We start from the raw sequence: 11,769 nt of genomic DNA, 5'->3' as shown, positions 1-11,769 counted from the left end.
TAGCTAGGGGTGTGCTCAATGGATCAATCACAAAATCAACAGAATAAAGCTAACGTGATAAATCAATATGCATCGGCATTTGACGTTATCATACGAAAAAATATAACCAAAATGTTACATATAATATTTACTTTGCAAAGGCTAAATAGTCTACACAAATGCATTGCTCGTTGGATACACAAGCATTCGGTTGACAAAAAACTTTAAGTCGGCATAATACGATAATACGGACTCGATATTGTACTATTCTCTTCCTCTTGTTCTTATTATTTCTGCTGCTACCATTAGGGGGCGCCACAGCGGATCATCCGTCTCCATACCCCCTTGTCCTCTACATCTGCCTCTTTCAAACCAACTACCTGCATGTCTTCCCCCACCACATCCATAAACCTCCTCTTTGGCCTTCCTCTTTTTCTCCTTCCTGGTGGCTCCATCCACAGCATTCTTCTACCAATATACCCCATGTCCCTCCTCTGCACATGTCAAGTTTATTTCTATAGCGCTTTTCACAACAGACATTGTCTCAAAGCAGCTTTACAGAAATCAACAGTCAAGGTGAACGGTGTGCATTTATCCCTGATGAGCAATCTAACTCCCTTAGATGTTATGAGGAAGAAACCTTAAGAGGAACCAGACTCAAAAGGGGAACCCATCGGCATTTCGGTGACATCAAGAGTGTGATCATAAATCTTTCAACAATACAGAACACTGGAGAGTGAGAACTAACATGAGCACTGTAATGTAAGATTATAAGTAATGTTCTTTCTACAGTCTTTTACAGTCATTATGGTTATAAAACATTTATCGATCATCACAGATCCAACACCAGCTTCTCCAAGCCAGAGCCTTTAAACACTCCAGGAGGTCCAATGTCAAAACTCCACACATGAAGTGGGATTCAGCTGGCACTGGTACGTCTCTGGGAGGTACGGGAAGTTTGTGAGTTCCGCATTTATTTCTTTAAAGGTTCATAATCTTTATGAGGTGGGATGTGACTGGAGCAGGCCAAACCTCAGGATGCTTTGGGATGGGGAGAGAAAGAGAAGCAGTGGAGAGAAATTAGCATAGCTGCTGTTCATGATATAAACAGCACAAGTTGATAATGTGATGTGATCAGATGTTCTGGAGCACAAGGTTATGATGTGATGTGTGTTATGTGTAGGCTTTACTAAAAAGATACGTTATTAATCTGCACTTAAACTGGGAGAGTGTGTCTGAGCCCTGAACACTGTCAGGAAGACTATTCCAAAGTTTAGGAGCTAAATGTGAGAATGATCTACCGCCTTTAGTGGACTTTGCTATTCTAGGAACTACTAGAAGTCCAGAGTTCCTGTCCAAACCATCTCAATTGGGCCTCTTTCACTTTGTCCCAAAAAAACATCCTACATGCGCTGTCCCTCTAATAAACTAATTTCTAATCCTGTGCGTCCTCGTCATTCCCAATGAAAATCTCAACATCTTCAGCTCCGCTACCTCCAGCTCCACCTCCTGTCTTTTACTCAATGCCACTGTCTCTAATCCATACAACATCGCAGGTCTCACCACAGTCCTATAAACTTTCCCTTTTACTCTTGCAGATACTCTTCTATCACAAATCACTCCTGCCACTCTTCTTCACCCACTCCACCTGCCTGCACTCCTTTCTTCACTCCTCTAACACACCCTCCATTACTTTGCACTGTTGACCCCGGGTACCTGAACTCCTCCACCTTCACCACTGCCCTCCCTCTCATTCATACACATGTACTCTGTCTTACTCCTACTGACTTTCATTTCCCTTCTCTCCAGCGCATACCTCCACCTCTCCAGGCTCTTTTCAACCTGCTCCCTACTCTCACCACAAATCACACCATGCGCTGGAGTAAAGTGGAATGAAAGTAGGAGCAAGGCAGAGTACATGTGTGTGATTGAGAAGGAGGACAGTAGAGTGTGGTAAAGAAGTAAAGGTGGAGAAGTTGAAACGCCGGGGCAGGCTAATGCACAGTTTAGCATTTACGCAAGAGAAAAAAAAGATAAAAATGATACGTATAATATTTACATTGTAAGATATCATATAGTAACAGGTAATTCTCTCCACATTTTTGGTTAAATATTTTGAGGGGAAATGCCTTCCTGACTCATGACACTTGCCTGTGTGTGTGTGTGTGTATGAGCGCAAAGTAGCACCTCTCAGCGAATTCACACCATAAACAAATACCGTAAAAACCTCCCGTAAAGATGAAATTGCGGTAAAGGACGAATGTATTTGGCATGATAATTACAGAAAGCAGTATGTTTTAACCATCGGAAAACGTTAGCCCCCCGCCCAAACCTCTCTGTCGTTCTGTGTACCTGGCCTGTACCACTACACTCACTCTCTTCGAAGCGCCCCACCCCCTCCTTTTCTCACGTAATGGTACGATCCTATTCTGTGCATGTGATTAGCCGATTGTTGTGCGTATCAAAATAAAGTCCCGCCCCTGCCTGCATAGATTCTCATGGCTACCAAAATTCGACCGAAAACACTTTTTGTACTTCGCATGTGTGTCTACTCCACTAAAATGTGTATTGATATCAAGATAAGCACTAATAAATAACTATTTTAGTTACGGATCGGTACAGTATTATAAATACCCGCGTTTCTTTGCGGTTTGCTTTATTCTTTTTTTTTAATTTGTGTTTGTTTATTAAGAAATTAGCAGTATACAAACAACATGGCTGTTTTGACATAATTCAGAAAGGAAGTAGGCGCATTTACGCACATGCGCAGTACAAATAGTATTTTCGGTACGGCTCTTCCCGCCGGGAGTCGGCTCTTCCCGCCGGGAGTCGGCTCTTCCCGCCGGGAGTCGGCTCTTCCCGCCGGGAGTCGGCTCTTCCCGCCGGGAGTCGGCTCTTCTAGTTCGCTACAAAGAATCGGCTCTTCGAACCTGTTAGGATCAGGAAAGCATTTGACCTAACTATCCGTGTTTTAAGTGCCATCTACAGGAAACACGCGGTACTGTCCGCGTGCACGCGAAAGGGGAATTTCAGCCAGGGGCGTCGGAATTTGGCACAACTCCGGTGTTACACAAGATTCTGTGACCATCGTATGTTGTGACCCTAGAGGGCGCTGTTGCTAAAATGCATCTTAAAAAAAGCAGCCTGTTTAAAACCAGCCTGCCTAAATAATACCCCCTAAATACTAAAGCTGTCCATGTTGATAGACTGAAACTTTGGCCGGGGGGTCCGAATTGGGCACTACACCTGCAGAGTTGCAGAAACTCAGTTAAAAGTAAAAGTGTGATATATGTAGTGTTTGCTTATTATTTGAGAAGTGGTGCTCGGCGAGCTTTGTGCAGAGTTTTGAGCAGCTTAAGGAACTCGTTCTATTGGAGGAGTTTAAGTCTTATTTATACGAACAACTCGTCGTGTATCTACACGAGCAAAAGATCGATGTTCCTTATAGAACTGCCGTGTTGGCAGTTTGTGTTGACACATAAAACGGTGTTTAGTTCCCCGTCTTCTAACATTGAGTCCGTACGTTTATTAAAAGCACTTAAGAAACTTCTGCAAACCCGTGCTTCCACCAGCTCTCCTCCCAAAACTCGCCAGTGTTTTTACTGCCATGAAAAAAAGTTATTTAATTGCGGTGTTACTGCCGCAGGTGTTTTGTCGGACGTATCCGTCCGTATTCTGTATCCAAGCCCACTGTCAGACCTGCGTTTGAGTCTTTTATTTTTTCAGGTTTTTTATCACTAAGCGCCGATGGGGTAAAGCATCCAGTTAAGTTTTTGAGAGACACTGGTGCTGCTTAGTCCTTCATTTTAGAAAGTGCGCTACCCTTTTCCAAAGTTTCCTACTCCTATTCAGGGCATTGAACTCTCTGTGATCCGTGTACCACTGCATCATGTATGCTTGGAGACTGAGAACTTTTCAGGTCACAAAAAGGTGGCAGTTCGTTCAGCAATCCTTGTGAAAGAGGTTTCATTTATTTTAGGGAATTATATAGCAGGCTGTAGAGTCTTTTCCTCTCCTGATATAGCTATTCAGTATTCTTCTGTATTTCTGGCCTGTGTATAAACATTTACCCAGCAGAAGCTAGGTGATATTATAGATTTGTCTGAAACGTTTTTGTGTTAGGAGAAACAAGTTGTGGATAAAGTCACTCATTGAATTAGTGACCCAAAAATCGGATTTGTCCCTAGGACCTTGTTTTGACTCTTTGATTCGTGTCTCAGAATTTACTAATGCTCAATCTGGTTATTTTTTAGAACACGGTGTGTTTAATACAGAAAAGGTGTCTAAATGCTGCCGATTGTTGGTGGAAGGTCTTTCAAGTGGTGAGTCCATGTCCCCTACTTGTTCAAGCGATGCAGATCACAGGCTCATCACCCCCGTTGTTACTGACACGCTTCCACGTTGGTAAAAAATGATTTCGTTTTATGTTCTTTTGGATGATGTTGTGAACCTATGTGGTATGTTTACACTTGTGTGAGGGGGTGTTACAACCTGCAGTATTTTGCAGGTTGTATTGTACCTGTACGCGGTGCGTGGTTTGTGTGCAGGTGCCATCCCAATACTCCAGTCAAGGCCGCCCCTGCACTCCAGTTAACTAAAATTGCACCCACTTGTGTTTACCTGTTACTGACCTACGCCCGTTCTGACTCCGAGTTTGCCCTGTCCTGCTTAAAGTTGATTAGCTTACTGTAAATACACACTGTATTATACATTTGTAAATATATGTACATGTTTGTTGTTTTGGTCACCGGGAGTAGGGGTGTGGCTGCCATTTCTGTTGGGTGTATGTTTCTGCCCAATTTTTGGTGAGGGAGTTTGAGAAGTGAAGACAATTTTTGGTTTGTTTGTAGGTGATTGAGTGTTTGTAAAAAGAGTGTTTTTTTTTTGCTTATTATTTTGGCATTGGACGACCCTGAAGTCTATTCATCTTTAAAAGTGCAGCCATAGAGCATGGCAAAAAAAGTCTTTAACCCTAAAACATATCAAGCATTCTTGCAGCAAAAAAAATACTGTATATATTTTATAGAATAAAGCACCTTAACAATAATTGGGAAAATAAAAAGGGCATTTATTTTGCCCTCAAAACATATGTGAATAAAAACGAAGAAAAAGCATAAGATAAGATCATGAATAGATAACTATATTTATAAAATATAACAACAATGCTTACACTATACTTGGGATGGTGGAGATGGTGGAATGTAGAGATTAGCAGCACACAATCTTTGCTCGTTTGCTTCTCTGCTCTCCGCTGTAGTGCCACTTATCACAACGGTCTTCACGTGCATGGCGCGAATCTGGATAGTGGCTTGAAGAACGGTGCGAGGTCTGGTATCTCCTGTCCCACTCCCGATCCCACGAACACTCCTCTCTCCCTCTTTTGTAGTGGCAGTCTCTGTGATGGTCCGCGTATTTGTCCCAGTATTGAGCTGCCTCTTTATCTCTGGAGGAATTGCGGAAGCGTTTCCTAGGTGGGTAATACTCTTTTTCTGACCGATGGCTGTCTCCATAATGCTCTTTGTAGTTTCGACTGCTCTTTTTTTCTCCATCCTTGTCCTGATTGGTAGTCAAATATCGGTAATGCTCTTGGCGCTCAGCCGATCTTTTCCGTTTCAAAGAACTGGGTTTGCCAGACTGACACATTTTCGTGTTGTCTTTGCCATTTGTTTGTTTACAGATATTTGCCATCTTGGGACTTCTCTGTGATGGAGGTTTATCATTCTTCTGCTGGGTGAGATTGTGATTGCTCACAGCAGACTCTTTTGTGGCCTTCTCTCTACTTGACGCCTCTGTTAAGGTCGCCTGTGTTTTAGGCATCACCTCTGCTGGCTTAGACAATGCCTGGATGTCTGTGCCCAGTGTGGGTGCTGGGTTCGAGACACACTGAACAAGAGGGTTGGTGAGTGGTTTAGCCCTTTCCGTACCGATTGATGGGGAAAGAAGGCCCTCTGATCTGGGACAGCTGAACAGAACATATATATATATGGTCAATATTTATTTAATAAATGTAATTGATCATATTTTTTGCAAGATTGGAAGAGATTGTGTGATCAGGAAAAAGTGCTTACTTTGACACACGCTGCGAATCAGAGTCAGTTATGGAAGAAGCAGAGGCAGGACTGTCTGAAGTCTAAAAATTAAATGACCAACCAAATAATATTAAGAGCCACACAAGCACTCCAATGCAACACATGTTTAAGTATCAAAAAAGTAAACACGTTTCTTAATTAACTACTGTTTTAATTAGAATGATAAAATGACACTCAGATGCAGTTCAACAGAAGTTTCCTACCTTGTCAGAATGTTTGAAGCCGTTGACTTTGTGATGGCCATTCACATGCCTGTGTCCTGAACCATTTGCACCTGTGTAAGACTCTGAGAGGCTGTTGGATCTCTGAGAGTCTGTTGGATTCCCTTCACTAATGCCACTGCTGCTCGGCTCTAAGCCATTGTTATGTTCCTTCGAGGGAGATGAGTGGCTTGGAGTAAAACCCTTGTGGTTAAAATCTCCATTTTTCAGATGTGTTGTCCTAAAAATAAATCAAAGTACAAAATGTTTACAAACCAGGTTAAACACCAATTAAAAATGAAACATTAATGACATATTAAAAGCATAACATTATAATTATAATATACCTTTGCTTGATGTAGAACAGCAGGTATGCTTGTTGGTCCAGCACAGAACGAATATCAGTGGGAGTCACCGATGAATCGTTCATCTCATACCACTGGCCATTACTTGCCTGAAACAGAGCATCACACATTGTCGCCTTAGTCCTGTCATCGACACCGTCAGAAGGTTGAGAGTTGAACATGTGTAGTATGTCTCACCTTTACATAGCAGTAGTAGTGTCCTTCATAGCAGCTGAAGCCTGAGTGAACCAGTACAGCATACAGCCCGTAAATCTGCGGCTCTCCACGAGACTTAGACATGTAGGGCCGCATGTCAATATACTCATTGTAGCTCACATCCTGTGCAAAGGAGAGAACACAATTCATCAAGAGATGTTTTTTTATTTTTATTGTATATCTGTGAAATATGTTATGATGAACAATTTTTCTGGGCTATTAAAACATTTAGAGTAAACATCTACCTTGGAGATTTTGACTCCACTGAAGTCAAAGCGTTTCAGAGAGATGGTGAGCACGTTGGAGTTGCGGTCGATGGTTAATCTTTTGGACGCTTTAACCATTTCCTTACAACTACAGGAAGAATAAAATGTAAAAGGTATTAATTACAATAACAGGTAAGGCTCAACATAAAGTTCTTGCTGTATTAAGGTCAAGTATCCTGTAAGTGTCAACTCAGTTATGCATGTGACGCTTACCTGCTGCACCTGTACGCATTCTCCCAATCCAACTGCTCAGGCTTCACATACTGCTCAAGAGCCTTGTTAATAGATGGTGCATTCTGCAAGATAAATAAAATAAATAAAGTTAATATGAGCGTAACAATTTACATATTAGGGTCAAGCAATAATTAATCATATACAACAAACCTGTGTTATTCAAGTAATAAAGCAGCCTTCTTCTATAATATAAGGTTTACAGTACAGTTACAGCAGTAGTACATTAAAAATTGTATTACACACAGACACACAATGTTACCTCAATGTCCAGTGTAATATCCATATAAGGATCAAATGTATCTGATACGGCTTTACAGTTCCGACACTTTACTGTAGAAACAAGAATCATTCAATTAGACATTCAATCAACCAGATTTTCAGTTTTACCATGTTTACAAACACTTCTACTAATAAAAATGCATAACAAAGTTCTAGTAAATCTAACAATTATCTCCATCACTTAACATTTAAAATAAAGAAAAAACAAACAAAACAAAAATAGATAAACATACAACTGCATAAATCCCAACTCACCTCTAGACCTCAGATGTCCTCCAAATATCTGCTGGATCAGATTAGTGCCCTGTATATACCTGTCCAATCGGGAAATATGAAAGATCAGCCATGATCAGAGATTACGCAATCCATGTAAACATCACAATTGACGTTTTGAACTGATTCAGCTGGGTGTCAAAAAACGTTTATTTCCAAAACAATAGGATTAATTGGCCCTTCATTTTTTAATTGGTCATTGTTTTTTTAGGTCATTAGCTATTAGTCATTAAATTGGTTGTTCAATATACTATATGTCACCTCCCTAAATTTGTCAGGGTCCAGGGCAGATATACAGTCAGTAATATTGCTGGTTGCCCAAATATTCAATACATCACATGACACAACTGAGCGATATAATATCAATAATATTAAATGCTGCACCAAACCGATGTTTAAACAGACTCACTTATCAGTAGACAGGCAGGACTTTTGCATAGCATCCACTGTGTACCGCAAGAACTCATGGGCATCTTCTTGATTTCCATACTGGAAATGCTTTGCAATCCCTAAAGCCAACAAAAGCAATTACATTTAGGTATGTTTAAATCCAATAAATAACTGTGCATTATTGTAATTTAACAGAGGGCAGATGCTCACGTTTTAGTTCATGCAGCACGCCAATGGGTTTAATGACATTCCCAGAATTAGCAAACACCAGGGTAATGTGATTTTGCATCGTACACAGCATGCAAAACTCAGATTCAGGACCTGTGAGGGAAAATATAGCAACAATTAAAATCACTGTATGCTAAGTACATCAAAAATGTATTCAGGAGGATATTCGAAGACTCACATGTTTTGGAATGCTCTCCTGACAACAGGTAGTTGGCAAAGGGTGCAGTGTAAGAAAGACACTGAAGAGCTGAATTCAGAAAACATGTGTTGCCCAGGTTTTGAAGACCTGCTCCAATATGGTGCACTTGGGTCCATTTCATGCTGAGACGCTCTGATTGGAACAGGATCTTCTGTGGCAGATTGATGCCATCGGCACTGTTTAAGGCCACTGCACAGTAAAGCAGACAAAGCATTGTTTTTTTTTAGCTTTTCCTTCATACAAGACACATAACTGGATAACCTTGGAAGTTGAAGTAAACAGTTAAGTCCTTACCTTGTGTATTTGGCTTTTTAGCAGGAAATGCTTTGTTGCCTCCATAAGGAGCAACATCACAGCTGGAAGCCACACAGGTAGCCATGGTCCTGGAAAGCTTGACGTTGGAAGTGTCAACACTTTAGCTGATGATGGCGTCGTTCACTTCCTCAGAGCAGACAGGAGACAGGGGACTGCGGTGAGTTCTTCAAAACGGTGTCAACTATTTTAAATCTTTATTCTGTTGAAAACAAATGTTATACAGCAAACGTTAACAGTGAATAGGTTACTAAATCAGGAGTGATTTTAAGCCATGTAACACGTTTTCACATTGTACATCCTCAAGCAACCAGACAATATATTCCACCTTTAAACAAGTATTTATTTAACTATCTTTTAATGTTGTTAATTGTTGTGGACGTGAAGCTTAGCTGAGTTAGTTAAATGGTTAACTTTCTGGGAAAAACACCAGAGAGAGAGAGAGAGAGAGAGAGAGAGAGAGAGAAAGAAGAAGATGACGGTGAGTAATGGCACCACTATATGCATCGACATTGGACGTAACCATAAGAAAAAATATAAAATGCTACGTATAATATTTACTTTGCAAGGGCTAAATACTGTAATTACAGTAAAATGCATCGACATTTGACATTAACATATTGCACATCTTTTTGACTGCTGATATTGCTGTTTTGCACCAACTCTTTTGTTTACATTTTGGTAATTACAAGGTACACTCCTGTAGTCAGTTCTCTCTTACACACACTGCACTGTGTAATATCCAGTAGGTTTACTGGCAGCGCTATATGTGTTTTGTGTGTCCTACACTGTCTTGTGTTGTCTTTGCGCCTATATGGCTTGCAATCTTTGCACCTGGTTGCACACGATGCACTTTATGTAGCGAGGACACTGACTAGGCCTTGGCTCTGTGTTTTATTTTATGTAGCTTTATGTTGTTAAATGTAGCACCAGGGTTCTAGAGGAACGTTGTCTCATTACGCTGTGTACTGCATCAGCTATATATGGTTGAAATGACAATAAAAGCTTCTTGACTTGACTTAAAAAATAACACGAAACGCCTCATCTATTCTTTTTGTACGATTTTAAATATTAATAAGTAATTATGTTTGGATTTTTGTGTTAACTTAAGTCTCAGAGAATCGCAGAGAAAGAGCAAGCGAGCGAACCTGGGACACCCTGATACAAATCTCTTAAGATCGGATCTGTCAGTGTGTGTGTGTGTGTGTGTGTGTGTGTGTGTGTGTGTGTGTGTGTGTGTATGTGTGTGCGCGCACGTGCACGTGACAGGATAAGATGAGAGCGGAGAGACGGAGGGATGCGCTGGAGTAAAGTAGAATGAAAGTAGGAGCAAGGCAGAATACGTGTGTGTGATTAAAAAGAAGGACAGTAGAGTGTGGTAAAGAAGTAAATGTGGTGAAGGTTAATGCACAATTTAGCGTGTACGTCAAAAACAACAACACATTTAAATAATACATATACTATTTACACTGTAAGATATTATACAGTAACAGGTAATTCTCTCCACATTTCTGGTTAACTATTTTGAAGGGGGGAAATGCCTTCCTGACTCAAAGCGACGGCTTATAAATCTAGATCATCAGGTCATTTAGAAAAAAATACATTATATTTAATACCCAGACAGAGAGACCGAGACCCATACACACGATTAGCGACGATCTTGAGTGCGCGTGTGCACGATCGCATAGAAGCACCTCTCAGCGGATTTACATTACGAACAAATACCGAAAAAAAACTTTCCTTAAAGACTGTCCTTTCTCTAAAGATGAAATTACGGTAAAGGATGAATGTACTTGGCATAATAATTATGGAAAACAGTATGTTTATACCATCGGCAAAGGTTACCTAGCTAGCATCTTAGCATCGCGCTACAAAACATTTATAAAAACCAACTTTTTCCAAAGTATCTAAACTCAGTTTTAGCACACACAAGAAACGTAGTCAAATACCATGGAAAATATTTTTATAACTAAAAACACTCTGAAAATACGAAAATTAGGCTATTAAACACATTCAGCTATTATTCGTCGCTCCTTACCTTACACGCTTGATCTGGAAATAACCGGAAATCTCCGAGGCAACGGGTATAACAAAGAGTGCCTTACGCTCATTGGTGCTTTAGGAGGCAATTGCTCCACCAATCAGGATGCATTACATTACGTCACCAATTGGGCGGGGCTCTAAGAATTCCAGTAGCTCTCAATGTAGCATTTTTCAAAAAAACGCGCACCTTTTTTTTTTTTTTTTTTTGGTAAAATGCTAAATCCTGCATAATTTAGGCAGGATAATACATTTCAGGTATTCATTAACTTTAATGCACTTTTGCAGGGGCAACCGCCAGACACCTGTTGTCACCTTTGTTAATATTTTTGTTTCGTTTACATTTTGTTTCCATGTTTATTTAAAAATTTTGCCAATTAGGTTTCATAGATTAATTAGAACCAATGACTACATAGGCATCTGCAAAGCACAATACATGTCCTTCTATTAAAAAATAAAAATGTTTTAAACTTGTATACAGGTAATGTGGTCACACTAGCGCTAAGCTCAGGAAGTGTAACATATGCACAACAACAATTTAAAAAAAAACAATTAACCATCCATTGCAGAAATATAAATGCTTTAATATTTTAATGACAAAAGAAAAACGTGAAACTGTGCCCAGAAATCTATGTGGTCTGAGTCTCTCAGATAACTATTCAGATGAACAGTAATGTATTTGTCTTTATAAACCCTGGCAAAGTTGACTTCATGCATAGG

At 40.2% G+C, this 11,769-nt stretch overlaps 1 protein-coding gene across 1 annotated transcript; it reads right to left on the bottom strand.

Annotated features, from left to right (window-relative positions):
• Positions 1–2,829: 2,829 nt before the first annotated feature.
• On the bottom strand, positions 2,830–11,225 carry LOC310734924 (ubiquitin carboxyl-terminal hydrolase 42-like). Its single transcript, XM_083557404.1, has 15 exons — positions 11,048–11,225; positions 8,992–9,211; positions 8,677–8,886; positions 8,481–8,591; positions 8,290–8,389; positions 7,863–7,921; positions 7,588–7,658; positions 7,308–7,390; positions 7,074–7,182; positions 6,811–6,951; positions 6,616–6,722; positions 6,272–6,509; positions 6,048–6,109; positions 4,638–5,941; positions 2,830–4,573 (listed from the first exon to the last, which is right to left on the bottom strand). The coding sequence occupies exons 2-14, from the start codon at positions 9,074–9,076 to the stop codon at positions 5,188–5,190; spliced, it is 2,130 nt and encodes a 709-aa protein (XP_083413530.1). The 5' UTR covers positions 9,077–9,211; positions 11,048–11,225; the 3' UTR covers positions 2,830–4,573; positions 4,638–5,187.
• Positions 11,226–11,769: the final 544 nt, after the last annotated feature.

The sequence above is a fragment of the Silurus aristotelis genome (assembly GCF_946808225.1).
Source record: "Silurus aristotelis genome assembly, chromosome: 12".
NCBI classification, from domain to species: Eukaryota; Metazoa; Chordata; class Actinopteri; order Siluriformes; family Siluridae; genus Silurus; species Silurus aristotelis.
Note: the sequence above shows the minus strand (reverse complement) of the source record. Positions and strands in the feature narration are given on the sequence as shown.

Bases quoted from the DNA above. Each gene is read 5' to 3' on its own strand.
- LOC310734924 (XM_083557404.1), bottom strand. From the start codon at position 9,076: ATGGCTACCTGTGTGGCTTCCAGCTGTGATGTTGCTCCTTATGGAGGC. The intron at 7,922-8,289 runs GTGAGTCTGTTT...CCGATTGGACAG, and splicing joins TCCTGCCTGTCTACTGATAA to GTATATACAGGGCACTAATC. The intron at 7,659-7,862 runs GTGAGTTGGGAT...TTGTTTCTACAG, and splicing joins AGGACATCTGAGGTCTAGAG to TAAAGTGTCGGAACTGTAAA.